The sequence below is a fragment of the Pyricularia grisea genome, assembly GCF_004355905.1.
Source record: "Pyricularia grisea strain NI907 chromosome Unknown Pyricularia_grisea_NI907_Scaffold_2, whole genome shotgun sequence".
In the NCBI taxonomy this organism is placed as follows: Eukaryota; Fungi; Ascomycota; class Sordariomycetes; order Magnaporthales; family Pyriculariaceae; genus Pyricularia; species Pyricularia grisea.
Genome location: NW_022156717.1, coordinates 3,219,567 through 3,245,730, shown reverse-complemented (window position 1 = coordinate 3,245,730; position 26,164 = coordinate 3,219,567). Strand labels below are relative to the sequence as shown.

The following is a 26,164-nucleotide window of genomic DNA, read 5'->3' as shown; positions in this document are numbered from 1 at the left end:
AAGTGCCAAGGTGTGACCGGCAAATGTACAGATCCTTAATATGACTAATATCACACGGTGATAATTACAGTTTACGTGAATTTTTCTTCTCGCTCTATGACCGTCAAACCCCTAGATTAATCCAGAAAGGCCTCCGGAACATATTATGCCCCGCATATTGCTGGCTTGGGCGGGGTCAGATAGAAAAAAAGCCCCATCCATTCCATGCCGGCAGTATATCCATCATCTGGTCTTTGGTTTCAATGGGTCTGTCTGTCTATCTTTACCACACTGAGACAGCTTATCTTGAGCTTCATGGGATGAACGTATTCCTATGAGCTAGAAGCACAATGCAATTTTTTATTTATTTTTGGGACAAAAACGACATGAGACAGGGGAGGTGTTGCATGTCGCCATCGTGACTGGCTTGTTCCGTCGAGGCCACTATTCTCTTCTCGAACACCAAGAAGAGTTGGTGAAAAGACCCCGAAAATGCATCTAATCATCTTTGCTAACCCAATCGGATGTGGTTATCCCCGAGACTTGAGGGAGAGAAAAATAAAAGAAAAAAACGGCATAGCAAACCATGATTGACAGGTAGGCATAAACCGGCTTTTCCAGAGCCTAGCATCACAAGAGCGCCCATGTTCCGGACACATACCTTTTTTAAATAACGTAAGATTTACTCCTGCCAGAAGCTCGGAAAGACAGAGACTAACCAGAGAAAGAAAATCTTGGGTTGCGCGCATGGACGTCGATCATGTTGATGGATTCCGGGAAGGGCCCAGGCGTGATTTTTCTTGTGGGTTTGACAGGATGAAGTTTCGTGAATCAAACCGCCATGCATTAATCACAAAAAAGTCGTCAGGGATCTAGGTCTGAACGGACTTGGAGACGAAGAGCAGCCGGGGTCCGTAAATGCGTTCGGCAGGGCTGAACGACCCTTTTGCATGAATGTCACATATCTTAAGCCCCTTCTACTAAACCCCTTCTACTAGATAGACTGGATCAAAAATGAAAAGTAGGAGCAAAAAGAAAATACCTGAAAATAGAACATCTATGGTCGCTTCGTCGTGCTCCATAACCCTGAACGCCTGTATAACCGAGCTGTCAACCAAAAAAATCAGTTTGCTTTCCCCAGGGTCCAGGATATCAGACTTTTTCTCCACCGTGCTTGCCCTGACATCCAATCTAGGTAGTCGTATCGTGATATATCGCTTCGATCTCTCCAAATCCATACTTCAGACCACTTTGATGAGATCCTCCATCACTTTGCCGAATCCCATCACATCCCCATATCCTAACATCGGATAGAATGGGTAGTAGAGAGCCTGGACCGGTTGTGGAACCGATCCTCTCGGGTCCATGTAAATGGAAGAACCTGTAGGCAACAAAAGGTGCAAATGCACGAATGGCCAGGAAATAATCAGTAAGACGGTATTGCAAAACAATACGCCCATCAGCGTGTCCCCCAGCCCCAACTTTTACATTCACCGGCTTGATTTGCTGTACAGCGGTAAAGGCTCCCCCCAACCCCCATACAAGGATCAATGTCAAAAAAAAAAAAAAAAAAAAAAAAAAAAAAAAAAAAAGACAAGTGCCGACGCCGCTGTCGCTGGTCGGTCGTACCCAAGCTATCAATCGGCCTTTAAAATCGCGCTGACTGAGTGGATGGGGAAGGTTTCGTCTCGTCTCTTCTCTTCTCGTAACACCGACACTGGTCGGGTTGCAAGGGCGTATTCATGCGTCGCAAAAAGACCAGAACAAAACAGAGGCAGCAAACAGCAGATACAGTCTTCCCACAGGGTTCATTTTTGGTTGGTGTAGTCCTCGGCTTGGCGGGCCGATATGTGCTTATAGGACGAGCATAAGATCGTTACCTGAGCTTGTAGCCACCTGACTTTCCGACCTTTCCATAGTCAGAAGTAGTTGACTGGTCCTGACCACGAGTTCTGTGTTGCGACAGGTTAGCGCAGTCCTATTTGAGCTCCCATCAACTCGCACAGGGAATTTTTCTTCATTGGAAACCCAGCACACCGCGCAGCAAAGTGACAACAAAACTCACCTTCGTAATCAAGCCTGTAGCTGACAGGCGGGTCCTCATCCGCCCCAAGGAGCAAAGGCTGGCTCCAAGCGTCCTTCCTCGAGACCCTGAACCTCACACCCACATGCCTCTCCGCGTCAGCCCACAGTATCGCCTCTCGTTGCTCACCTTGACCCCCCGCAGCAGAATTGGTTGTAGCGGCGGCTAGCCATGCCCTCCACACCCTCAGCACCCCGTCACTGACGTTGGCGTGGCCCAGGAACTGACCCCGCCTGGAGCCCATCTCGACGACGTTGGTGACCGTCACCAGCTGGGAGAACTGCTCTCCCTCGTCGAGGTGGACGTCCAAGGACGGAGGCGATTCCGGAACCACAGCATCCTCCTCCTCCGCATCCTCTATACTGCTGCTTTGCCTTGGGTACCGGTGCCTAGGGCGGCGGTTCTCATCCTGGGCCACGGGACGGAAGCGCGAGTACAAGCTGCGCAGGTCTCCCAAGGAGCCGCTACTGCTGCTGCCGTCGAGCTCCGTTTCCGGATCCAGGAGGGTGGAACCGCTACCGTCGAGGCGGCTGGTCTCGACAAAGTCGCAGAAGAGGTAGGGGGTGGTCAGGGCTGCCGAGGGCGGGTAGCACTCCAATATGAGCTCCTGCGAGCTCTTTTGATCCAAGACTGCTGCCAGGCGGTGTTGGACGAGACGGAGGACGATCGTGTATATGCGACGGTCGACAGGGGCTAGTTTGATGAGGTCCTGGGTCGAGAGGGGGGAGAGGATAGAGTCGAGAATCTGGCCGTAAAGGTGTAAGCTTTTTTCTTTTTTTTTTTTTCTTCCTATTTTCTTCTTTTGTGACATGGAAAAGAGTCCACTTTCGAGGTGGGGAAAGCAGGAGCTTGGGATCTCATACCTCGTTCGGTAACGAGTCGATTGGTGTTGTTGTGTCAGATGCCATTTTTTTAAAATATTTGTTTGGCGTGTATAGGCAAACAAATCAATAGTTGGACATCCAAAAACAGAATTGCGCCCAATGTTCAATATATAGTGACAACAAATGGAAGTCCGATAGAAATATAATCACACGTCTTTTCTTTTTTTTCTTTTTCTTTCGAACTTATCTCGGCCCGGGTATGCGTGGCCGGTGTGTGTCTGACCGCAATTCTTTGAGATCTGACGGTAGATAGTAAAGTGCTCTGCACGGTGTTTACGCGTGTATCAATGATCAGTCCACATCAGGCTGTCTCGTAAGATTGCATATACAAGACGAGCGCTAAAGGACGTCTGGTCATGATAGAGCCACAGGGGGCAGCGCAGCAGTCTGTTGGGTCCCAAAAAAAAAGAGTGACGCCGAAAGAATGGGTGACTTTTGTTTGATGTGGAGTGCTCCGCCAGTCGGATGTGAAGCCTTTTGTGCCTTGCTTCCTTCTTTTCTTTTTGGTTCTTTCTTTTTCTATTTGTCCTTTTTTTTGTTTGTTTCCTTGGGAGGGTTCTGATTTCCGTTAACTTGCAGTAATGCGTTCACCAGACATCGCTTAGACAGTAACACATGGATTATTCTTTGATTGTGAAAATGTTAATTGTTGGAATCCTGAGCTGACAATCGACAACGTCAGCCAAATGGAGAGTGGGTAGGCTTGGCGATGGTTGGCTTGGGCCCCGGTTCGTCGGGAGTCAACGCGAGGTCCCACCCATTCACATGGGTCCACACAGATAAGACGTTGCAGTTGCAGCCTTTGACCTGACTGCCGGTTTACCCTACCAATTGTCTAAGGTTTTCCCCTCCCCCCCCAAAAAAAATCACGTCGTCTTTCGCGCATTGAAGCAAAAGCATGCTTCTTCACTCAGTCAACATCAGATGATGCATCTGCTCAGAACAGGAAAACTGCCGGCCGAAGATATAACCCAAGCCGGGCTCTCCCGAGAAATATACTACGTAAAAACACGGGTTCCTGATCGAAGCCGTTGCGGACCCGTGGTCCCTGTTTTGCATGCCAAGTTTCCATCACAAAACCCATTCGCTGAAAAATGGCCGCTGCCTGTCCCTGCGTAACTTTCATACCTACTTTAGTGGTACCACTGCAACAGCGAGGAGCAAAATCACACCACGTTTAATGCATTGACAACGAGATCTCAACAGTTCCATGTTGTTTGTTGTTGTTGTTGTTGGGGCTTTAACATGTGAATATTTACAAATCTAACTCTCTCTACACTATAGCTACTTTGTTGCATCTGCTTCTAGTTCTATCTAGAAAAAGCCAACACAACCACGTCATTAGCCAAAAGGCAAGACCCTTTCACATGAAGCTTGTGTCAATCACAGCCGGTCCCGGAATCTTGTAGTCGCTAAACCCGCTGTCCCAGATGTTGACCTTGATACCTGGGTCGTTTGCATTGTATGCGCCGGGGATCGACACTCCGGCAGGCAGTTGACCGCCGCTACTTCCGGCGATGTTGACTTGCTATACAGTGGATACACAATTAGTTACGACCCTGTTTCCTTGATTTTGCTCACCATATACACCAGATTATAAGTTCGCAAAAACACTTACAAAGCAGCTCATGTAAAACTGCGCCCCGCCCGTCTGGGACGCGGTGTGAAGCGCAATGGCCTCAGCCCTCACGAGATAATTACCCGCGGGGATGTTGCTCGGTACCTTAAACGTCCGCTTGCCGCACTCCTTGTTCAGCAGATCGGTGCCCCAGGTCTTGGTCGCGGCGTCGTAGCCAAACTCATCAACCTTGAACCAAGGGGCCGAGCCGTCTGCGCTGGTCGCGTCGTCAACCTTGCTCATGTACACCATGACGGGCCCAAAGTGGTTGCCGCCGATGGCCTCGTTGGCGCAGCTGCGGTCGTTTGGCTGCTGATGCATCTCGACCGTGATGGACCCGCCGGCCTTGGCATCGCAGATGCCCGACATGCCCCGAGTCCCGCCGACGTTGCATCGGAGGTCGTTGGAGGTCACAGACTCGACGGGGGAATTGCTGGGTACCGGGCGCAGGCACGCGCGGTTCTGGTCCACGCCGTCCACCCAGATGTCGCTGAAGATGGCGTGGGCGGTTGCCAGTGGTGCGGCGCTCAGGAAGAGCAGGGCGATGCTGGAGAGGGTCTTCATTTTGACGGGCTGCGGGTGAAATAATGGAAGCGAGTTGGATGAGAGTCTGCGGTTGAAGAATGTAGCATTTTTGTCAAGTCGGTGAGTATGATGGGCTTGATGTGGTCTTTTATACACTGGTTACTATATTGCACGGCGCTTTCATCATCACCACAGCATCGCTCATGTTGCTGGTAAACATGTAGATCACGGAGTTGGATTGCGGGTTTTCCTTCTCGGGGTTGTCGACATCATTAATTCGAAGCACAATTACGGCTTGTATAAACCAACCGCTTCCACGTTCCATAAAGCGGCTCTGCTCATTGCCTTATACGGCAAAAGCCAAGCACGGGCGGGAGCTTCCTCGGTAGCTAGCACTCCGGCCTCTGCCGATCCAAGTTGTGAACACTTCTACAGTCCCCTTCCTATGTACCTTCTTGTGTGATTTCACATCAGACAGCCTAGGTAATGGCACAACGGTTCGCATTGAGCTTCAAATTGTTATCAGCCGCCTGGGGTTACGGCCAGTCCTTCCGAGCAAGCGAGATAGAAAAGAACGGCGGCCCATGAATTCGCCGAGGTCACGCCATTGATATGTAAGTGCATGTATTCCTCAAGTTTCCGAGTTACCAAGGTGACTAAGAACGACTGTTGACTACTGTGCTGTTGACGTCTTCTGATGCGTGATGATAATTCATAGTTTCTTCCAAGTTCGGCCGTGATCAAGATGAGCGACGGGGTAACGGGGTATAACGTGGATGTACGCATCCGCTGTTGACTGCTAAACTGAAGTGAGTCTAGGTGTTCTGGATGATTGACATGGTGTGGCCGCCACAAAGTCAATACTTGTGATGACTAGGTAGATATCGAGTAGTTTGTTTGACCAATGATTGGCGACTGGATTGTTTGATGAGAAAAATCGTGTACGGAGTACTCGATGTTCTCTTCATTGGTCTTCCTTGTCCTTTTTGACGTCAGCCATAAAGCCAGGAGAAACCCCGCGGCTTCAGCCCCTCCGGGGGGCGCTCAGGTACCCGTCTTGGTTAAGCAGTGGAGCACCAACAGTGGATGCGCAGCCAATGAATTCGAGCACATTTCCACTGCGCGTACGCGAGTTTGTTGAACCATCCGACCATCCAACCATCCAACTGACTCTTGGTCTTGTCGCGAAAGATTGTTGGCGAGATAGTGCAAAACATCCCGTAAGTATCTGACTGTTACCTGTGGCTGATTGTCATGGAAGACCTCTTTCTTTTTCCGTTCCTTGCGCGTTTCTTTTGCTCATCTGTTCTCACCCCCACCAGCTAATACCCCGCAAAGCACCGATAAGGTATAAACAGAAAACAAAAAATAAAAGCAAAATCACCATACTATCGCAAAACATAAAGTAGAAAAGGAAGCTCTCGTCCGATAGGAGGATCCCAAGTCTGCACTTCTAAGAAGTGTCTGTGTGTGGACATAAACACCTTGTCTACTGGAAGAATAGTGACGAAAGCAAAACTACCTGTCATACACTGTCGATATATCTGGTCCAGGAATAACACAACGAGACAAACCATGATCCCTACGGCGGTTGAGAGTGGCAGCGCCAAGGAGGAGGCTTTCGTCCAAAAAGGATTCAAAGGTTGGTGAGAGATGTTTAAACGGAGTGAAGAGCCAATGGTGGACGGTGTGGCTAACCAAAAGTCATACAAATATCTACAGACCCAGGAGTTGTTCCCAACCCAATAGTTGAAGGTGAATGGACGCCCGAAAAGGTGCTGGACACTCTCACTACCGGCAAACCGACGGAAGGATCGGATTCTCCGGTACCATACTTTCATCTCCTCGAAAGGCTGAAGACGACCAAGCGCGAGGGATGGCGCCGTTTTGGAATTGAGAGGTAGCGCAAACCGATCCGTTGCTTTAATCGATTACCATTACACTCACCAAATCGTAGTAGCTAACCTGAACATTGGTTTCCGCCATGTGCACAGGGGTGAATCCATCGCCGACCACATGTACCGCATGTCCCTGATGTCGATGCTCGCGCCTCCCGCACTCGCTCCCCGCCTCGACCTGAACAAGTGCATCAAGATGTGCTTGATCCACGACATGGCCGAGTCCCTAGTCGGCGACATAACCCCCGTCGACGGTGTCGCAAAGCCCGAGAAGGCGCGCCGCGAGGCCGCCACCATGGACTACATCACCTCGACGCTCCTGAGCAACGTCTACGGCGGCGGCAACACGGTGGGCGCCGAGATGCGCGCCATATGGCAGGAGTACGAAGACTCGGAAACCCTGGAGAGCAAGTACGTTCACGACATCGACAAGATGGAGCTCATATGCCAGATGGTCGAGTACGAGAAGCGCGGCGAGGGCAGGTTGGACCTCGGGGAGTTTGCGTGGGTGGCCAAGAAGATGGTCCTCCCCGAGATGATTGCGCGCGGCGAGGAGATCTTGAAGGAGCGCGAGGCGTTCTGGGCCGGGAGGAACCACGTCAGGGGGGAGGCGGGCGTCGACGGCGGCGTGTCGGCCTCTCATATCGAGCAGTCAGACGCATACTACAGCAAGCCCGAGGAGAAGTAAATCCCACGGATGGCGGCAGGCATTCGGCATGCATAAAGTAGTTGTGCATATCTTCTGTCTGGTTCTTCTCATGTCTCGTCAATTCATTTACAGTTAGGACTGTCTTCACTATGGCGTTAGCGCAGATTCATTGCTCTATTTCCCCTAGACTAGCATAGACATGATCTGAGGATTCCCAAGCAACAATAAAGATCGTAAAGCAGACGTGATCAGTGCGTTTTGTTTGCGGTGAACGGATGCAAAGAAAAAGAGGCTTTATTTTAGTGGTTTGGTCCAATGAGCTCATCATCGCAGGCTTTGCTTCCTGCCACGCTAGTAGATGCGTTGTTCCCGGCAACGCGATAAGCTACAGTCTGTTCCAATTTAAAGGACCACGTGCAAGGGTGAAATTTTTGGTGGCACGCAAGGCACGTTGGGTTTGGGGCTTTCGAGTAGCGCGAATCGACAACGGGTGAGGCGCGGTTAGCGGGGCTGAGTATTTACTTTAGCCTACTCCACCATAGCTTGTTTGCCCCAGCAACGGAAAGTGGGTAGCTATGAGCATCAAGTGGGTCATAGCTACGTCTTGGAAGTGGAGGAAGAGATCTGGGGAAGGGGGTGAGAAGAAACTCAAGGGTCTTTCTTTTCTCTCCCTCACCGCTACCTTTATCAAGGGTTTGATGCCCCTTAGAACTCATGCCGACTCGTCCTTTTGACGATGGCGGTCTGACGAAGTTTTTTTGTTGAATTTCTCCTACGGGGGAAGCGGAAAGGTTGACATATAACAAACCCGTCGCGATCGATCTGTACAGCAGTTTTAAAGAAACCGGCCATAGACAGTCGAGAACGTGGCGTTGGACTGACGTAGTTCAAATGCCAGCAAATCGACCCAACCCAATCGGATTCCGCGCTTGTTGATTTTATTTTACCCAGACCGCTCGCCCTGAACCGTCGTTCAGTTCACCCCCCAATTAATCCTCCTTGGATATTTTTTTTTTCTCTCCCAAGCACGGAGGTTGCAGGTGCGTGCTACTACTGCACTTGTACTGCATCAACAAGGGTCCTGCACAGCTTCTGCAAAGGCTCGCGTGACAAATCGGCAGACAGGCGGACCAGCAAGACCAGACAGACCACCCATTCATTTCTCCCACGTAAACCTTGTACAGGAAACATCGACCAAACATTGGAAGTATTGTGTGACTCGGCCAAAACAAACAAATTTCGTTTTCTGTACGAAGCACACAGCTTCGTCCCGTGTTTTATCGGCACAGTCAGTTGCTTCTGACATTCCCCCCACTGCACATCATATCAACAATCCCCCGTTGATCGCCGAGCGAAGAACAAAACAAAACAATGGAAGCTTGAGAGATATATCACGGTCAAAACATCAACATCCCGGCCATTTTCTGGAAACCGCCGGCGAAAAGGCCAACAGCCCATCAGCTGCAGCCATACTTAAAATATCTAGCGTACCGCGCCCGGACTCCAGACGCACGACCGAACCCAACACCACTATACATCCTAACTTTACTCGGATATCAAAACTCAAAAAGAATGTCCTATTCTGAGTTACACGTGCCTGGGGCTTTTCACCTCGAGAGTCCCGGCACACCCCGCCGCCCGGCACTCAACGCAGACCTATTTCGAGCACCCGTGGCTACCTCGCCGTCGAGTTCTCTTTTCAGCATACCCAAATCCAGGTCGCGAAACAACGACCACCCAGCGATACCGACACCAGCAAGTTCCTACTCCAAAAGACGACGTGCAACCCCGAGACCTTCGTGGATATCCAGCCGCGCGTCTGCGCCTTCGCATGAGTCGCAGACTCCAGTGTCCCACACCCCAGTGGAAAGTTCTTATAGCGCCCTATCATCATCAACCGGATACTTCGGAAACCCAGGTAGCCTTCTAACCCCGCGTGAGACTGGTCAAAAGGAGCCCTATTACGTCCTGGCTGGTCACATCGAGACTCCCGGCACAAACGAAGTGGAGCAATCGGCTCTTTTGGACGACGATCTTGGAGTCAACCACTTAGACGTTGACGATAGAAGGACTATGGGATATAACTCTACAATATCTTCAAAGCGATCACATTGCGAGATGGAAGAAGACCCTTTTTTGACCCAGACCCTTTCGACACCAACATTGCGAACAGTGGCAAGACTACTATATACCGATGTTACAGCACCTGGAAGCCCAAATCTGCTACCTCGGTGGCCGGGCAACGGTTGGACGGCATTCGCGGTCAACACCCCCATAAACATTATCGGGAAGTGTGTTGGAAAATGCTGGGAATTCGTCAAATCTAGCACGTTTGCGGGTTTCCAAGCCGGTTCAGGAGATACATATCCTGTCCAACCAACCCGCACCGGAAACAGGATGCCCCGCCGTGTGCCCTCCAACAACGATCTTACAGGAGGCCTTGGCCTTAGCAACCCAATTGTCTTTGGGAATGGTGGGGGTGAAATTCATCACCCAGACGTACTCCGGTGTGAAAAAATCCGGGACCGAGACCCAGCGTCATCGCCATCGCGGCCAGCAGTAAAGCGCAGGCAGCTCTCCGGCGTTCCCAGAGCCCCCGAGGACCTGCAGCAATGGGTCATGGTGGATAACTCGAACAGGCCTGGTACCCCTGGTCGCAGATTCTCCGAGTATCCTACTGGTGTTGTCCGCGGGCAGAGCCCGAGCCGTAGCAATATACGCTCGTCAGTGTGCCAAGAAAAGCGACCGTACCCGTCGAGCGAGGCATCATTTCCGTCGAATTATGCATCCTCCACTGCCACGTCCTACAACCGGCGCATCAGCGTCCCGGTCTCACGTATGGCTGTCAACGCCAACAGCACCCCCTCAAGAGCATCGTCTCCAGCTCTGAATCATCGACCAGCATCTCGGGTTTCTCACGCCGGCTCGGCCACCTTGACATCTCGTCAGCCAGCCAGCTACGCCACACCGCGCTCCCCCGCGACGCCTTGTAATGCTCAGTTCTCTCCCGTCACCACCTCAACCCCTAGTCGACTGCCTGTGGCTTCGATACGCACTAGCCCTAATCCCAATGCTTTTGCTCGTCCCAAGTCCACGGAACCCGAGACCCGTCGTCAGTCGGTCTCCCTGGCGTCGCCAATCCGGACCCCTACCAATCAATTCGACAGTGACAGCAGAACGATGAGCATAGCATCATCTTCCTCTTCGACATGCTCCTCTGCGTCATCTGTCCGCGCACACAGGCGTGCCCACAGCGCCGTGACGCCTAGCTCACGCCGCCGTTCTCTTATCCATGGGGTTGCCACCAAGGAGGACAAAGCCGCCGTCGAGTGTAGCAGCCCTTTGATCTCGGACAACTCCAAGAAGATCTTGGCCCAGAGGCGCAAGCAGGATCGCGACACAGATGCCCGCATGGAGGCTCTGAATGCCCAGATGCAGGCCATGATCCGGCAGGGCAAAGAGGCGCTCGGAACGAGCTTCATTGTCGAGGACGATGACGATTCCGACATAAACGTTCCCAAGGGCGCCTCCACAGCGGGCGCTGGGGCTTGGGTCGATGAGGACGACGACTAGGCATTCATCGATCCTCTCTCCACTCTCCCACATACGGAAATTGCGCGACAAAGAGTCGTCACTCTTTGCACTAAAAAAAATACGGCTCATCAGCCTTGTTAAAAGTCTTAAAAAGCTTGTATAGCAGACCGGCCATCAGAAAGCAACTTGCTTCTCCTAAAACACCATGCCACTTCCATATTTCTTCTTTTTGATACCTCATCCCCCATACTATTGTCTTAATACCCTTTTTTGCTATTTGGGAACGAACTACCAAACACACGTACCAAAACACTCTGATCTCCTTTTTTTGTGCTTTTCATTCATCAAAAGATACCTGGACGTCACTTTCACATGGACGCAATGGAGTTTTGCTCACTTTAGCCATTTTGTTTAGTTCATCTTGAATGGGTGGTTATCTTCTTTTCTTCTATTCTGAGCTGTAAATTCCAAAAAAAAAGGTTGTTTTGTTCATATCAGCAACAATGGCTTGTTGCGTGTATATATACCAATATCAGCCTTCACCTAGTGAATGATAAAAAAAAAAGTTTTTACCTCCACTGATGTACCAAGAAAATATCAAAATAAAGGCTTAAGGTAGAAGCGCCATCGTCTTCCAATCAGCCCGTCTTATCTGTCTACAACCTGTTTGCCCTTTGCCGGCTCCTCGTGCATTGATGCTCGCTTCTCCCTCGCCGCGCAGTCCATCACGCTCTCGAGAAACACCATAGTCTCGACCGGCCCGCTACGGGGCATCTCTCCTGGCAGTTGGCCATCCACCGACGCGAGAAAAAGCTTGCTCATCCTGCGACAGCCATACCGCAGCTGCGACATCTGGAAATTGACATAGTTGGACTTGGCCGTGGGCAGATCCACGGGGCCGGGCCAGAACAGGTCGCGGAGCACGCCGACGTTCAACCCCGCGAGCGTCTCCCGGAAGAGTTCAAAGGGCGAATCGACAAGCATTGCCGGGGTCTGGTCCATCTGGCGGTATCGAACGTCGGCGTCGGCGACAAGTCTGGACCAGATGGCGGCGGCGTCTGCGGCATGTTGTTCGTCTTCCCGCTTCACCTCTGCCGCTGTACACTCGGCACAGAGGCGGAAGCGGAGGGCCGGGTCGGGATTGCTGCCCTTGGGCGTCCGGACGGCGTCGCAGCGCCGGCAGTGGAATCTGCAGTGGTATCGGCCACACCCCGGGACGCGACACTCGGGCTTCCAGCCGCAGTCTTGGCCGAGGTGGTGTGCGCCGCATAGGCAGGAATCTTTGGTCAGGTGGCAGTCCTTGCCTGCATGACCGCGTATACCGCACATGCAGCAACGGTATTTCTAGACAGACGAGAAGACTGTGTCAGTATAGGAGTAAGGAAAAAAAAGGGGGTTGGAACCCTCGGGGAAAGCTTTCACGGGGCAGATCTTACGCAAGTCATAGCATTTCTGTGCCGGAAATGACCTGGTGGCCAGGGGTTTCCACAGGGCCGGGAGCATGTAACTGTGCAGTCTTTTGCGGTATGAAATGTCGGAAAAGAGACACATTTACACCGGTTCCGCTTGGGCACCTCACATTCGTTCGCATGGTGGTATCTTGAAGGCAAAGCAGGCGGCTGAGAGCGAACGATCTGGAACTTGGGCCGCTCCTGGTCCATTGGGTTTACATCACAACCAAGAGCGCCGCAGTGACCACAGCGCAGAAAGCAGTAGGTTTCTGGGTGGCCTGCCCCTGTGCAGTTGGAGCAGACGGTGGTGGATGAAAGTTCCGTAGGGGGCAAAGAGTCAGTCCACCTCTGAAGGTTGCCAAGCCCATCTTCCTCCCTGGCCCAGCTGAATCTTGGGGACAGGCCGGATTCATCCCCTGAGTGATATATAGTTTGGACGGGCCCCGCCTCGAGGGTCAGGTTATGAAGATCAGAGAGCGGATGGAAAGAATCACAAGTAGGACACCAGACACCTTTCTGCACTATCATTGGTCCTTTGCAATGTCCGGGTCTCATTCTTTCAACACTCGAGGGGCAAGGGTCCTGAAGACCACCCGTTCGACTGCCATGATTGTTTGCTGATGGGTCCTTTTGTTGATCAGATGAACAATAGGTCAGAGTCCGGTCCCCTCGAATGGGTGCGGCGCCCAGCATATCCTCGATGTTTCCATGATCAAGACTTCTCCGTCTCGAACGCCGATCTACCTGGGCGAGCGATAAACGCGGGTATGCAATCTCCATTTCAATTATAGGGCCGTGATGGGCCGGTCGTGGAAGCTTGGCATGCGCAAACATGCCGGGCGGGGGCTCGCTCAGTGAACGCTTCCTCTTGGTTGGCTTGTCTAACTTGCAATCCTGCGCATAGTATCTGAAGGGCCCACGAGATGGATCCGGGCTAAAAGGAGGGTGAGCTGTCAAGAACAGCGGATCTTTTAGTTTGCGACGGTGTTTCCACGCAACGCGAATCTTAAATCGCCTGAGGACGCGGGAATGCGGCCACATGGGCGTTATCGACTCATGCCCGATCATGCTGATTTGGTGAGCAGTGATTGAACGGCTAAAGTCGAGTACCTGATTGTTCCATGGCCTTACCGCGCCCCCGTCGTACAGACGCATACTATCTTGGGTTTTGGCAAACCTCTCCAGGGACTGTCGGTGATACCTGAGGGCGTCGACCGAGACGTGTACACCTCTATCTTGTGAGCGACTGTGATTGCGTCTAGCCTCACAGGACTGCACAACTGCAGCACGTGTGCCTCGACGCGGCTTGGAGCGAGGAGTTGCGCTCATAGTTCTCGTGGGATCGGCCAGTGCCCCGGCGGTCGGGGGCTTGGGCCTGAAAGGCTGTATCGGACCCTGTGGGAGTCGCATGATACGAAACCATTGCCTTGTGGCCGCCTCATCCACCTCAATATAATGTCTTTGTACTAAATCCAAGATCTTGTCACACAATGTCCATGAGCTTTGCCATGTTGAGCCGTCTGTTGCGCTGTTCAATCCCCGCCGGCTACAGTGCCTGCTCAAGCGCGCATCTCGCGATGGCTTGTATGCTGGCTTGAGGTGAGCCATGTCTTCCAGTAACCAAAGGTCGCGCTCAAGCTCCAAAGCTTGCCTCATCTCCCCCATAGTTGGGAATGTGTCGGGTATGGTTGTAGAGCTCAAAGGACTGCGCATTTCCAGTTCTTTGGCAGCATGGGTTGCCCTCGTTGAGCCCATTATGTCGACCACAAGGCGATTGACCAGCGCCTCACGGACGCCCAGCCGTCGATGTTCATATTTTTCAAACGACAGACCTGGAAGGTCGAGAGGGTAGTGACGAACAACTTTGGTCTCAGCCTCTCTGTCTTGTGAAAAAAGAACATTTTGCCCGGTACCGGACGAGTTCAAGAGATCATGGCCAGAAAATGAGCCACTCGATTCCGCAAAGGTTGACATTATGCAAAGTTCACTTCGGCCCTTGACCCGGCAACGGATGACAGAGCCGACGGGAGTAGGTTTCTGTAACCGCCGTGCCGTATCCGTGAACGATCCAAAGGGTCCACATCAAACCACACTTGATCACCCGAATTCCGAGGCTGACGAGGCCGGGAGTTAGCTACCTAGGTAGCAATTCTTGGATGGGAATGTCGCTCCAATTGATGGCGGGGTATAATATATCGATTGTTTGTGATATATAGTAGGAGCAGTCGATATAGTGGTATGTTGTATCTTTTTTTGGTACCTTTGACACAAGGAGGACTTCAGATGCGCTGGGATGTACGACACTAGCAGGGAATTGGGAACCCACGTGTTCGAGGCTTCGGGCTCTGGCAAGCGATCGCGAAACATTCGATGTGGTGCAAAGAGTGGGCCACTGGGAGGAGTTACAGTAGAGATTATTCGTTGCACGGGTTGGGGGTTTGGTTTGACAACGAGGCAAAAATGACATGCAACGAATTGAATGGCTGGCCGATGGTCCGATAGGGTTAAAGTTGACCGTTGGAGTTATTATGGTGATGACTAATAATGAATGCACGGCACGGCACGTTTACTTAGTGCCGTGCCTTAGCTTACAGAGTACGTACTGCCGTAAGGTCTGGTCTTCGGCTCTTTCTTTTTAGAGCAAGCTTGCAAAGTCACTACTATGGTAGATATTAACCAGGTGCACCTTCCTTCACTGGAACTCAATCTTGTTATCTACCACGTACCTTAGGTAGGTACCACCCTATTCCAAAGATGCATGAGTCAGTTAAGGCTAAGAAGGATGGCCAAGCAAACAGGGCCCGGCTATGCGTCTCAACGGCTCTAGAAAACTTCTACAGGATGGACCCTGGTCGCGTTCTGGGCGGCCCAACCGAAGCAGGGTAAGTACAGTAAGTACTGTACCCCGTAAAAAAAAAGTGAGGATGCCTGTCATCCCAAACCGAGCTACTGTAAGGTTATCCAAGCTGAGCATCTGAAACTTGACTGAACTGGATAAATCCCAATTAAATCCACCACAATCCTCATTTTGTATCCCGATTCGCCCGCCATCTTGGTCAACCACGAACTACTTTTTTACATAAACCAACTCTACGTGAATTGCCTTACTCTTGATACTTGCTAACTTTTGCTTCCGTATTAGACAGTTCTACCTAGTCTACCGCAAAACTAGCTGGTTCCTTATTTGCCCACTTCCCTCCCGAGTATCCAATCGCGAATCATGCCCCGACAGAAGGCACGGCTGTTAAATTCGTAATGTTGCTGCATTGAGCCAAGTCGACATAAAAGTAGCTCGTGAAAACCCTGGGGGACTCTTAATGCAGTTTCTGTCCGGAGGAAGTCTCCAGTGCAACAGAAGCCGTGGATCGGAACCCTAGTCCAACCAGCCGTGTACAGAGAGCGAGGGTCCACTCACCTGTTTCAGCAGATGCAGAGGCGTAGCACGGTGCTTTTTTATGGTAAAAAGAAGGAATCGTCTGCCTTACCTAGGCTGTTAGTCTCCATTTGCCTTGACCTGTAACAGGCTATTGCACCAGCCAGCTGGAGACGAACTCTACTGCGACAACCGACAATCGATTCTGGACGCAGATAGATATCCAAAGAAAGTCTATTTTACCTCCTGGTAATATAGGTAACGCACATTTAATACCTGCCCACGTACCGTGCTGTATTGTACGGCATAACCTCTGGTAAATATCTCATTCGGCGCACGCCGAACCTGGGTATTAATGCGTTTTGTTTTCTCGACGAACCAGCCAAAGAGCATCAGCGGGAGAGGGCGAATTTGAATTTCTACAACATTGCGCCCGTTTAATTCTCATTATGCTCGCCCGTTCAACCCCTAAACCCACCCACACCCAATATCTTCGCTACAAAAGCGACAAGCCCACAGGTGGCTTGGCCCAGACAAACCGTATCGCCACGCGTTTCTTGGACCAACTTCATATTTCCCATACACCTTACTTCACACAATTACACCCCCGGCCCCTTATTCCCCCCCTCTCCTTTGACATGTTCTGGAGTGCTCCAAAAACAGGGTCGGGGGTAAAAAGGAAACCTCCGAGTCTTTGGGTTGCTCCTCTTGGTCCCTGCTGTACACAGCCCTGTCGGGCCCTCTATCTCGTACAACACACCCCGGCCAGTCGTCTGATCTCCCCTTGCTGTCTTGTGTCTGCACTACCAGGCCGTTATCACATATTCTAGGTAGGGTTGTCGTGAACACGAAGTACCAAGAGAGGGTTTCCCCGCCTCGCAAAGCCGATTGTCTCAACAATGACAAGAAAGGGGGCGCTTTTTGGGGTCTGGGGCAAAATAACCACTTCATGCATAACCTATAATTAAAGATTTGCAAACTCTTTTCTTTTTCTGGTTTTTTTTTTTATTTGTTCTGCTTTCCTCCAACTGTGGTCGGTCCTTCTCTTATCCACGACAAACCCTCTGATCTGCAGCTGGGGATCAACAACTCCCGACACTCTTTTTTTCTTCTTTTTATTCCGTTCTATTGGCAAGTGTGACAAGCTTCCACTACCATAAGCCAACTTCAGCAGTAAAACAGTAAAAGTCGCTCTTTTTACAGTCTTTTGGCTTGACGATCTTCATTTCCAACTAGGGAAAAAATATTACACCAGACAAGCGACAAGATCGTCTGTCTGTATACACACACACACCCAGGCGGTACTGATTTCCTCTTTACGACAAATAACGATATCCCCTTACGAACGAAATATATAACTTGAAAAAAAAAGCTTCAAACCCCGTCATCATGAGGTCCAACGCTTTTACCCTGCTCCTTGCCGCCGGCATGGCCATCGCCGCCCCGGCCTCCCCAGCCGAGGTCGCTCGGTCAGTCGACATCCTCTCCTCGCCGGCTTCATACACCGGCGCCGAGATCGTCGCCCGCATGGCCTCGGTTGCCTCCCTGAACCCCCGCGCCACCCCTGCCCAGCAGGACCCCAACGTCTGCTACTCCGAATGCGTGCTCGACGGAGGCGGCGACTGGGAGTGCATCTGCGACTGCGTCGACTGCGGCGGCAGAACATCCGCTCCCAAGCAATAAAGGCTTCTTGTTTTTTTGCGAGGAGGGTGTCATGTCGTCTCGACAATGGCCGCGCGGACCATACTGGAGATGGTTCTCCAGCTTCCGGGAAGACAACACAACTTTTGCCCCCGCTTTTCCTTTGTACACAACTCTATTATTCTTTTGCAAGAATGGTTGTTACGGTTGTGATGGCAGTTGACTCACGTCAGCCCCCAACCTCTATTTAAATGCTCCCCTGGTGTGTCTTCCTGGATGCTTCTGCAGGACATGAAGCTGAAGACGGGACTCTTTTTCTATTTCATTTTATAAGTTACTCATAAGTTTTATTTTTGTACGATCAATGAATGAACAACACTGTCGCCAATGCGATCGAGGGGCCCGGATTTTCCATTATACAGAAAAAACAAATAGCGTACACTGTAGCTTTTTTCGCATTGTTATTTACCCCCTTTTTTCTTGCCTCTTCTTGCCTCTTGCCTCATCACTGCCATCCCAGAGATCCAAAAAAAAAAGAAGAAAAAAGAAAAAGAAAAAGACTAGACTAATCTAGAGCTGTGAAGCTACCCGAGCCTTTATATCCTGGCAAGACAGGACGAAAATCAGCAAGACTGGACGTGAATTGCGGGAAGCAGAAATATATATATAAAAAAAAAAAAGGTCAATAACATCTCCGCGCAAAAAAAAGGGTAACAAGGTCAACTCAAAAAGGAGTAAGCTGTCATGTTTCATCGGAAATCGCGCAAATGACGACCCATAATGTTACAAAAAAAGAAGACCTTCTCTGCTCAGATTTTAGGGAGGGGATCGGTCACAAGTAAGGCAACCTGAAAAGTAACCAAGGAAAAATACTCGAAAGGAAAACAACTGCATGGTTTGATAAAGTTGCGAGCTTTTCTAGAAGTAAGTCGCTTTTTGCAGCATGGATGGAGTATCTACCGGGTACTTTTCTTTTCGTTTCTCAAACAAATGTCAAAAAATGTTGGATATGCCGAACAAATTATATGTGATAATGTATATATGCTGTATTATATGTCAAGATCAACAGTCTAAAACATTATAGACGAAGGGGAATCCCTTCTTATTCCCGAGATAAGAACATGAGGAAAAAAGAAAAAAGAAAATTACTTAACGCTGAAACAATGGACCAAATGCCGCTGTCCCGCTTCCCTCTTTATCTCGAAAAATACAAATGGTATCATACCCAGCCGTACGTACGTACAAACAACAAAGCCAAAAGATAACCACCCCCGCCAATTTGCCCCATTCCCATATTTTATGACCTGGAATGCAAAAAAAGAAACAAAACAGTTTTTTTTTTTTTTTTTAAAAAAAAAATTATACAACAGCACCCTCAGGCTGGTCGACCAGCGCCGCGCCCGACGTCTCATCCGCGTCGACGCCGACCCTCCTCCGACCGCTCATGCCCTCCATGGCGCCAAACTCGTACGTCATGCCCAGCGCCCTGACACCGCTGTCGCGCTCCCTTTGGCTCTGGAGCGCGGTGCCCTCGAGCGCCCACGCCATGCCGGGCGAGTCGCAGACGTAAAACATGGCGCCGGCCGGGCTGCTCGGGTCCGAGGGCATGTGGGGCCAACTGACGAAGAAGGACGTCGTGATCACTGCCAGCATGACGCAGAGGATGCCGACAGAGGTCCAAGTGCAGGCCTGGTAGAGCGGCGAGTACTTCGAGGCGATGAGGTCGCCCCGCGAGGGTAGGTTGTGGAGGAGGATGGGCATGGCTTCGGCGAGGATCGCGGTCGCAGCCACGGCAGCGAGGAAGAAGTGACGGTCGCGGATCGCGCGGTACAGGCCGGAGAACGGGTTGCTTGATGGTGAGATTAGGATGGAGCGTTCGGCGCGTTGCGGAGCGACAGAGAGCATCAGGTAGGGGCTCATGAGTGATATGTCTGAACCATGTGTTAGCAGCATGTTCTCGGACAAGTGTCAAAAAGATGCAGTGATGGAAGACTTACTGGTAAAGAACGAAGCCCAGAAAAATGCTATTACCACGCCGACGATGGTGAATAGCAACCGGGCCCCGAATCCCTCCTGGTTCATGAACCGCTCGAAACCACCGTCCGCAGAGCTGTTCTGATGATACATAATGACAACAAGCAAGGCGCAAGCGGAGGCAACAAATACAAGCCGAGGTCCATATGTTAACATCATGAAGGGCAGATGATGTTCTTCCTGTCGCTGCAGTGGCGCGAATTTACCCGCCCCTTGCGGGGCTCGATTATCAGCAGGTCCGAGATCATCCTCGTCCTCGTCGTCACTGTATTCGAACTCCTCGATGTCTTCGTCTGCAGTCGATAATGCGGTTGTCCCAGTCATCGGTGTTGATATCGCTATGCCGATGTTGTCTGGGTTGACACCGCCAGCGGCCGTCAGGGAATTTCCTTCTGATCCGCTGTTGCATAATACAACACCGTAGTCGGCCGAGGCATTTTCCCTGAGCGAAGAGGCGTCGGTGCCCACCTCAGTCGGAAACATACCCAAGCGGAACGTTCGATCGCCTGCCGCATTGAGGAGCTGCTCGTGTGTGATGACTCTGCCGGTGGTGGTGCTTTCTCTCGGGGGTCTCTTCCCGGGCGCGCTAGGTCGAGCGCCTAAACCATTGGGCAGAGATAGTAGTATCGCTCTAACCTCGGGATTGGCACACATGGATGCCATGCCAGCGTTGCTCCATGGATTCGATGCTACGCCCGTCGTCCATCTCTGGAGGCCGACCACAAGAAGTAGCGCCAACACTGCCATTGTAGCAATCACTCCAGCTGCAGCCCATGCCGGCACGGAGAAGATGGCGACCGAGGCTGTGCAACCCTCATACCCAATTTCAGGGCGACAGTTCTCACTCATGCTGAGAGCCAAGGCCTCCGGGGCTAGGGGAACCAAGACAGCAGAGAGGAGCAACAATAGCTTTGAGAGCAACAATACCGGTGGATCGCGTAAGACACCCCCTTTTATCGCGAGGCTCTTAAAGGCTATCGGGATGGTCTCAATTAAGCCTACACGCTGACAGAAAGACTCCGCCGCGGGTGCACCAAAGGGATGTGTCATGCGATGGAATGGTTGGAGCTGCCTAGCAGTCGTTTCGATCATGCGCGCTACTGCAAGAAGGCCAACGGCCAAGAGTAGAGGAAGGAAAAATGCGGCAAAATGCTGAGACCTGCTGAGACGAGACATGGCCTCGACAGGTGCAGTGCTCGCCTGCGCGGCAGAAGTCGGAATGGCAGCGTATTCTGTTATAGTAGCCGTGGGAACCCCGTTGCTGTCGGTCAATGTGCTTGTCCTGGGTGCTACCGTTTTCGTGATTGTCGTTACTGTCGATCTTCCTTCGGAATCAGTCAAAGTAAGGATGTCAATCTGTACTTGAGGTGTTGGAGTGCTGATCAAGGTTGTTCTGTCTCCCTTGCTGTCTGTCGTTGTAATGGTCTTGACTTGAATCCATTCAAACCTCGTCGTCGGCACAGGTGCTGGTCTGCCTAGACGGGAAGTAGTCTCACTGTCAGATTTGGAAGGTCGACCCCCACCCTGTGGTGATGCATCCTCGTCCTTCTGATCATCCTCTGGACGGTCAACTTTAGGTCTGTCCGTCTGGGCTGGACTGTTGATAAGAGGAGCTCTGGTGGGTTCCGGCTGGCTCTGGCCATTGTTGACCGGATTTCTATCAGGCGAGGGTGTGGTCTGTGTTGTTTGAGTAGTGGTTTTGCTGTCGTCTTCCTGCCCTGGCCGTGGCCCACCAATCCCTGGCAACTGGGATCCTTGCGTGGTCTGGGGCTCGTCAGACTTGTTAGACCAAGGGTCATCGAGGCGGCATTCGCTCCACGACTCATCTTTCCTGACGCAAGAGCCAAGCAAACAGGTGGTAGGGCCGCTGTAGCCGTTCCCACCACATTGACCAAATAGTTGCACACCCTGACCAGGCGAATTGTTGTTTTTCCCAGGCTTTGGGGTATTCGCCGAGTTATCGCTAGGTCCCTTTGGAGGGTTGTCACCAGATCCAGGTCTAGTCTCATTGTTGCTATTGCCGTTGCCGTTTCCAGTTCCAGTTCCAGGCTCGCTGTTGTTTTCTCCAGGCTTTGGAGTATTTGTTGGGTTATCACTGGGTCCCTTGGGAGGATTGTCACCGGTCCCAGGACTAGTCACATTGTTGCTGTTCCCAGGTCCAGTGACAGGAGCTTCATCAACACACTGTGAGTGGTAGGGATTAACAACTTTGCAGGTGCCTTGCGCACAAGTTGTAGGCCCGTTATATCCAATCCCTCCACACTTTTCGTGGAGCTTAGGGAGCCCGGCATCGGTTCCAGGTCCAGTCACAGGGCCTTCATCAACGCATTGCGAATAGTATGGATTCATGACTTTGCATGTCCCTTGTGCGCAGGTTGTAGGTCCAGTGTACCCAATACCTCCACATCTATCATAGAGCTTAGGCAGCCCGTCTCCAGTCCCAGGTTCATTCGCAGAACCCTCGTCAACGCATTGTGAGTGATACGAGTTAATGACTTTGCATGTGCCCTGCTCACACCGTGTAGGTCCAGTGTATCCAATGCCTCCACATTTTTCATGAAGCTTCACGAGCCCACCTCCATCGCCGCTGCCATCGCCGCCGCCATTTGGTGGTGTCTCGTCTGGCGGGTTTTGAGTCGCCTTTTCACAAGTCCAGACACCCGAGGAACCGCGCTGACATTGACCCTCTGTGCAGTCCTTCGGCGCCAAAGGCACGGCTACCGAGTCGCCACAACGGTCTCCAAGCTTAGGTGCTGGAGGCAGCTGCGGCTGAGGCTGAGGTTGGGGATTGCTGTCTTGAACACATTTCCAGCCCGACCCTGACAGCTTGCAGGTGCCTTCAGCACAATCCTTCGGTCCGTTCAATAGGGCGGAAATACCGCACGGCTGGTCGAGTTTCGCCCCGCCGTTCTGGGGGGGATTGTTGTTAGGAGGATCGTTGTTTGGTGTGTCCTCAGCGCAAACTCCGTTGACACATTTCCCCTCTGAACAGCTGGGGGCAACCGGCCATACCCCACATTTCTCACCAATTTTGGCTCCTCCACTGCCGTTATCGGGAACGCTGGTGGTTTGTGGAGGGGCATTGGTTGTTTGTGGAGGGGCATTGGTTGTTTGTGGAGGGACACTGGTGGTTTGTGGAGGGACACTGGTGGGCTGGTCTGTCACACAGCGATCGTTTTCACATTTTCCACCTTCAGAGCAAGGCCTGAAGCGGCACGACTCCCCAATAGCCGCCCCGCCACTTGCATTATTTGTGGTTGTAGTGGTAATACTTGAGGAAGTTGTAGTGCTGCTCGTTGAAGTCGTAGTGGTGGTTGTGGTCTTGTCATCCACGCACTTGTTGTCTTTGCAGACGGCACCTTGACCACAAGGCCTTCGGTCGCCACAGGCATCGCCGACATTTCCTCCACCGCCGTTGTTTGACTCCTCTGTGCACTTGTTATTCCTGCAAACCCCTTGGGCGCAAGGCCTACGATCACTGCATTCGTCGCCAAGATTTCCACCGCCACCACCACTGTTGCCCCCTCCCGGGAAGCCGTTTCCAGGGGTTTGTGTTGGCTCGGTTTCTGTGGTTGATGGTGTTGTAGGCGTTGTCGTGGAAGTTGTCGTGGACGTTGTCGTGGACGTTGTCGTGGACGTTGTTGCGGACGTCGTTGTGGACGTGCCGGTATCTGTTTTCTCAGTCGGTGAGGTTTGGGCTATGGTAGTTGTCGGTGAACTCGGTGGGGTTTGGGTTGTGGTAATTGTCGTTGAAGTCGGAGGTTCGGGGTTTTGACCCGCTGTGGGTTCCGGAGTCGGGGTTGGCGTCGGGGTCGGGCTTGGACTTTGGTCAGGTCGGTTCTTCTGGTCCGACTCCTCCTTATTCTTGTCATCAAGTTCTTTGTTCCTTTCATCGGCCTCGTTCTGCCTTTCCGACTCGCTATGACCTTCCGATGGAGAAGTGCTTCCTGGGTTCGTATTTCCGGGAGTCTCCTTACCATTCTTTCGATCCGATTCTTGCCTGTTTTGCTCGTCAAGCTGCCTATTCCGTTCGTCGGCTTCCCTCTGCCTGTCTGCTTCGCTTTGTCCCCGATTAGCAGTACTCGGCGCATTACTAGCCGAGCTGACCGAATTCTGTTCCTTCTTCTCTGCAGTGCCCTGGCTCGGGTCAGGACTGGGTTGCGCAGTTGCAGAGGTCTTGGCTGGAGATAGCTCCGCCGGAGCCCTCCTAACTACATGAGCGCGCCTGGACAATTTGTCGCTCGACGCTGTCACGTCCCCCAAATTCGTCGCTGATGCTGCCGACTCCGCCTGCCATAGCGCACCTCTACTATCGGCAGCGGGGAGTGTCTGCACGGCATAAATGGTGGCGGCCATCAGCGCAAACAGGACGGCAGTCAGCACGGTCAGGAACGGCCATCGCAGCGGCGCGGGCTTCCAGTCTGGCAGGTCCTCGTCGCGCTCAGCGAGCTGGCGTCCGTCGAGTCCACGGTAGGTGTGGCGGCGGCCGAGGCGCGCGACGGTTTCATATTCGCCTGGCTCGTCGGGATTTCTAGTGTTCTCGCTCATCATCGAGACGGCTGCTGCGGAGGGCCGGCGGAGGTCTCTTGCAGAAGGCGTCATGGGAATCTGAGCCGCCATGTTGAGGCACGGCGCATGTTGATTGATGGCAGCCAGTGGGTTGTGTCGGAGGGTTTGAATGTCTGCCTGTAGCTTCTCTGTTTCCGTCCTTGTGCGGTCCCCGCCCTTTCAATCACGCGAAGGATTCGAACATCAACGGCGCAGAAGAGTGATGCGGGACTGTAATCCAAGCATCAATCTTTAAAAAGGTACGCGGGAGAAGAATTTGGGTGACACGATCCTTTCCTTCTATTTACTCGATCAAACTTTTCCTTGTGAGGGAGAACAAAAAGAGTGACATCCCAGTCAGGTGTTGTTGCAAAAGATCGACTCTCACACTTCTGGAGTCGAGAAGAGGCTGTGTATTGCAAGTACCAACGAGGTCTGAAGCAGGACTTGGCGACGGGGGTGACCAAATGCAAGGCACTCGCAAGGAGTGATTGCGCGTAGGAATACGCCGACAACCCATCTCGCCATCTCCCACCACTGTCCGCCGGCCGCCAAGTTCTACACCCTTGGGCTTGCCCTGCATGTGCCAGCCCCCCACTCCCTGGTCAACACGAGCAGCAGGAAGTCGCAGCCAGCCATCATTTTTTGGGGGAGAAATGTGTGTTGCGCGCGGTAATCAAAGCCAGTATTACGACCCTGAGGCCAGGCTGAACCTTTTCGGGGCAAAGACGAAAGTGGGTGTCGTCGGTGGTGTTGGCGCCGGCTGGGAATTAGGTGGGCTTTGCTGATGCGATCTGACCTATAGTGGAGTTGATCAGGATGACAGCCCCATAAGGCAGGGGGTCAAGGTTGCTCCATACTACTCCATTTGGTAAGGGCGATGACCGGAAGGAGGGCAGTGCTTTTCGCTTTCTCCACCACTTTAATCCTGCTACCTAATTGCTTTGCTGAGTGTCACCTCGAAAAGCATGGGACTGGATTGGAGCCCTACTTCACAAGACCCGACCTTTCATCTCCCAAACACGCCGATGTCTTGAACCGTCAGGCACAGGTCTTACAGTACTTTGTACCAACATATCCATTTGCGTCATCTGACAGGAGTTTAAGGAGGTGTAAAGGGGGGATTTAAGGATCTGACCGATTAAAAAACTTTCCCATCGCCACCCAAGACAATCAGTTTCTGCACTTGGCCATGCGGCAGCGTTGTAAGAGGCAGTGTGCATCGGAGGATTCGATCGACAATGCTCGAAAATAACAAATGTCGACCGCCCAACCGCATATATCGCGCAGCCACTGCTCATTGATACAGCGACCGACTTTGGAGCTTGGCTTGTCAACAGAGTTGCCTGCCGGGCCGCTATTCAAACTTGTTCATGCAGCAACATCACAACAAACCTTGGCTGTTTCTTTATCACGTTTGCTGTACAGCCAACTCATTGCCACAGCTTGGGGTCCGTCAAAAATAACAGCAATGATTGTTACCTCTCTCTGGCAGGAAGCTGTTAATACATGTGTGGGCCAGCCTACACAAGCAGCCCACTTTGGGCACTTTTTCCAAGATGTTACCTGTTCCACCTACATTGCTTGTCTGGCAAGCATTCCTCCCTCCTTTCCCTTGAGAGCCACACGAGGCTCAAAACGACACTGTATAGCCAACATTGCGTACATTCTGCCTTGAAATCCCGTAAAGAGCAGTACCAAATCTTGGGGCCACCTCGTCCTTGTGTGGCAGAACGGGGCCAAGCATGAGAAGCTCTGCAGATTTCTAACCCGTCCACTTGCCATTCATGCCAAGAAAAAATCGAGTAACGCCGATATGCTGGAGTGAACGCTGTGATAGTTCTCCAAAAAAATTTGTGACCGGAATGCAAACGCTCTTGGTTGTAGAGGTTGCAAAGTCGATATTCGTTGCACTCGAAATGAATCCGGAAAGAAGTTTACGAAGTA

At 51.8% G+C, this 26,164-nt stretch overlaps 7 protein-coding genes across 7 annotated transcripts; 3 read left to right on the top strand and 4 right to left on the bottom strand.

Annotated features, from left to right (window-relative positions):
* Positions 1–1,540: 1,540 nt before the first annotated feature.
* Positions 1,541–3,163, bottom strand: PgNI_03555 (uncharacterized protein). The gene is made up of 3 exons (XM_031123609.1): positions 2,926–3,163; positions 2,045–2,807; positions 1,541–1,931 (listed from the first exon to the last, which is right to left on the bottom strand). Exons 1-3 carry the CDS (start codon positions 2,968–2,970, stop codon positions 1,834–1,836), a joined length of 906 nt encoding a protein of 301 aa, XP_030985768.1. The 5' UTR covers positions 2,971–3,163; the 3' UTR covers positions 1,541–1,833.
* An 842-nt stretch (positions 3,164–4,005) lies between these two features.
* On the bottom strand, positions 4,006–5,201 carry PgNI_03554 (uncharacterized protein). Its single transcript, XM_031123608.1, has 2 exons — positions 4,565–5,201; positions 4,006–4,474 (listed from the first exon to the last, which is right to left on the bottom strand). Exons 1-2 carry the CDS (start codon positions 5,126–5,128, stop codon positions 4,310–4,312), a joined length of 729 nt encoding a protein of 242 aa, XP_030985767.1. The 5' UTR covers positions 5,129–5,201; the 3' UTR covers positions 4,006–4,309.
* A 1,109-nt stretch (positions 5,202–6,310) lies between these two features.
* Positions 6,311–7,981, top strand: PgNI_03553 (uncharacterized protein). Its single transcript, XM_031123607.1, has 3 exons — positions 6,311–6,731; positions 6,812–6,989; positions 7,084–7,981. Exons 1-3 carry the CDS (start codon positions 6,665–6,667, stop codon positions 7,673–7,675), a joined length of 837 nt encoding a protein of 278 aa, XP_030985766.1. The 5' UTR covers positions 6,311–6,664; the 3' UTR covers positions 7,676–7,981.
* A 1,227-nt stretch (positions 7,982–9,208) lies between these two features.
* PgNI_03552 (uncharacterized protein) lies at positions 9,209–11,209 on the top strand (the record flags this gene model as incomplete). Its single annotated transcript, XM_031123606.1, has 1 exon — positions 9,209–11,209. The coding sequence occupies one exon, from the start codon at positions 9,209–9,211 to the stop codon at positions 11,207–11,209; it is 2,001 nt and encodes a 666-aa protein (XP_030983334.1).
* On the bottom strand, positions 9,915–14,595 carry PgNI_03551 (uncharacterized protein; the record flags this gene model as incomplete). The annotated part of the gene is made up of 2 exons (XM_031123605.1): positions 9,915–12,514; positions 12,607–14,595. The coding sequence occupies 2 exons, from the start codon at positions 14,593–14,595 to the stop codon at positions 11,819–11,821; spliced, it is 2,685 nt and encodes an 894-aa protein (XP_030984506.1). The 3' UTR covers positions 9,915–11,818.
* Positions 14,596–17,383: 2,788 nt separating this feature from the next.
* On the top strand, positions 17,384–17,677 carry PgNI_03550 (uncharacterized protein; the record flags this gene model as incomplete). The annotated part of the gene is made up of 1 exon (XM_031123604.1): positions 17,384–17,677. The coding sequence occupies one exon, from the start codon at positions 17,384–17,386 to the stop codon at positions 17,675–17,677; it is 294 nt and encodes a 97-aa protein (XP_030984093.1).
* A 954-nt stretch (positions 17,678–18,631) lies between these two features.
* Positions 18,632–24,289, bottom strand: PgNI_03549 (uncharacterized protein; the record flags this gene model as incomplete). Its single annotated transcript, XM_031123603.1, has 2 exons — positions 18,632–19,566; positions 19,633–24,289. 2 exons carry the CDS (start codon positions 24,287–24,289, stop codon positions 18,995–18,997), a joined length of 5,229 nt encoding a protein of 1,742 aa, XP_030983357.1. The 3' UTR covers positions 18,632–18,994.
* Positions 24,290–26,164: the final 1,875 nt, after the last annotated feature.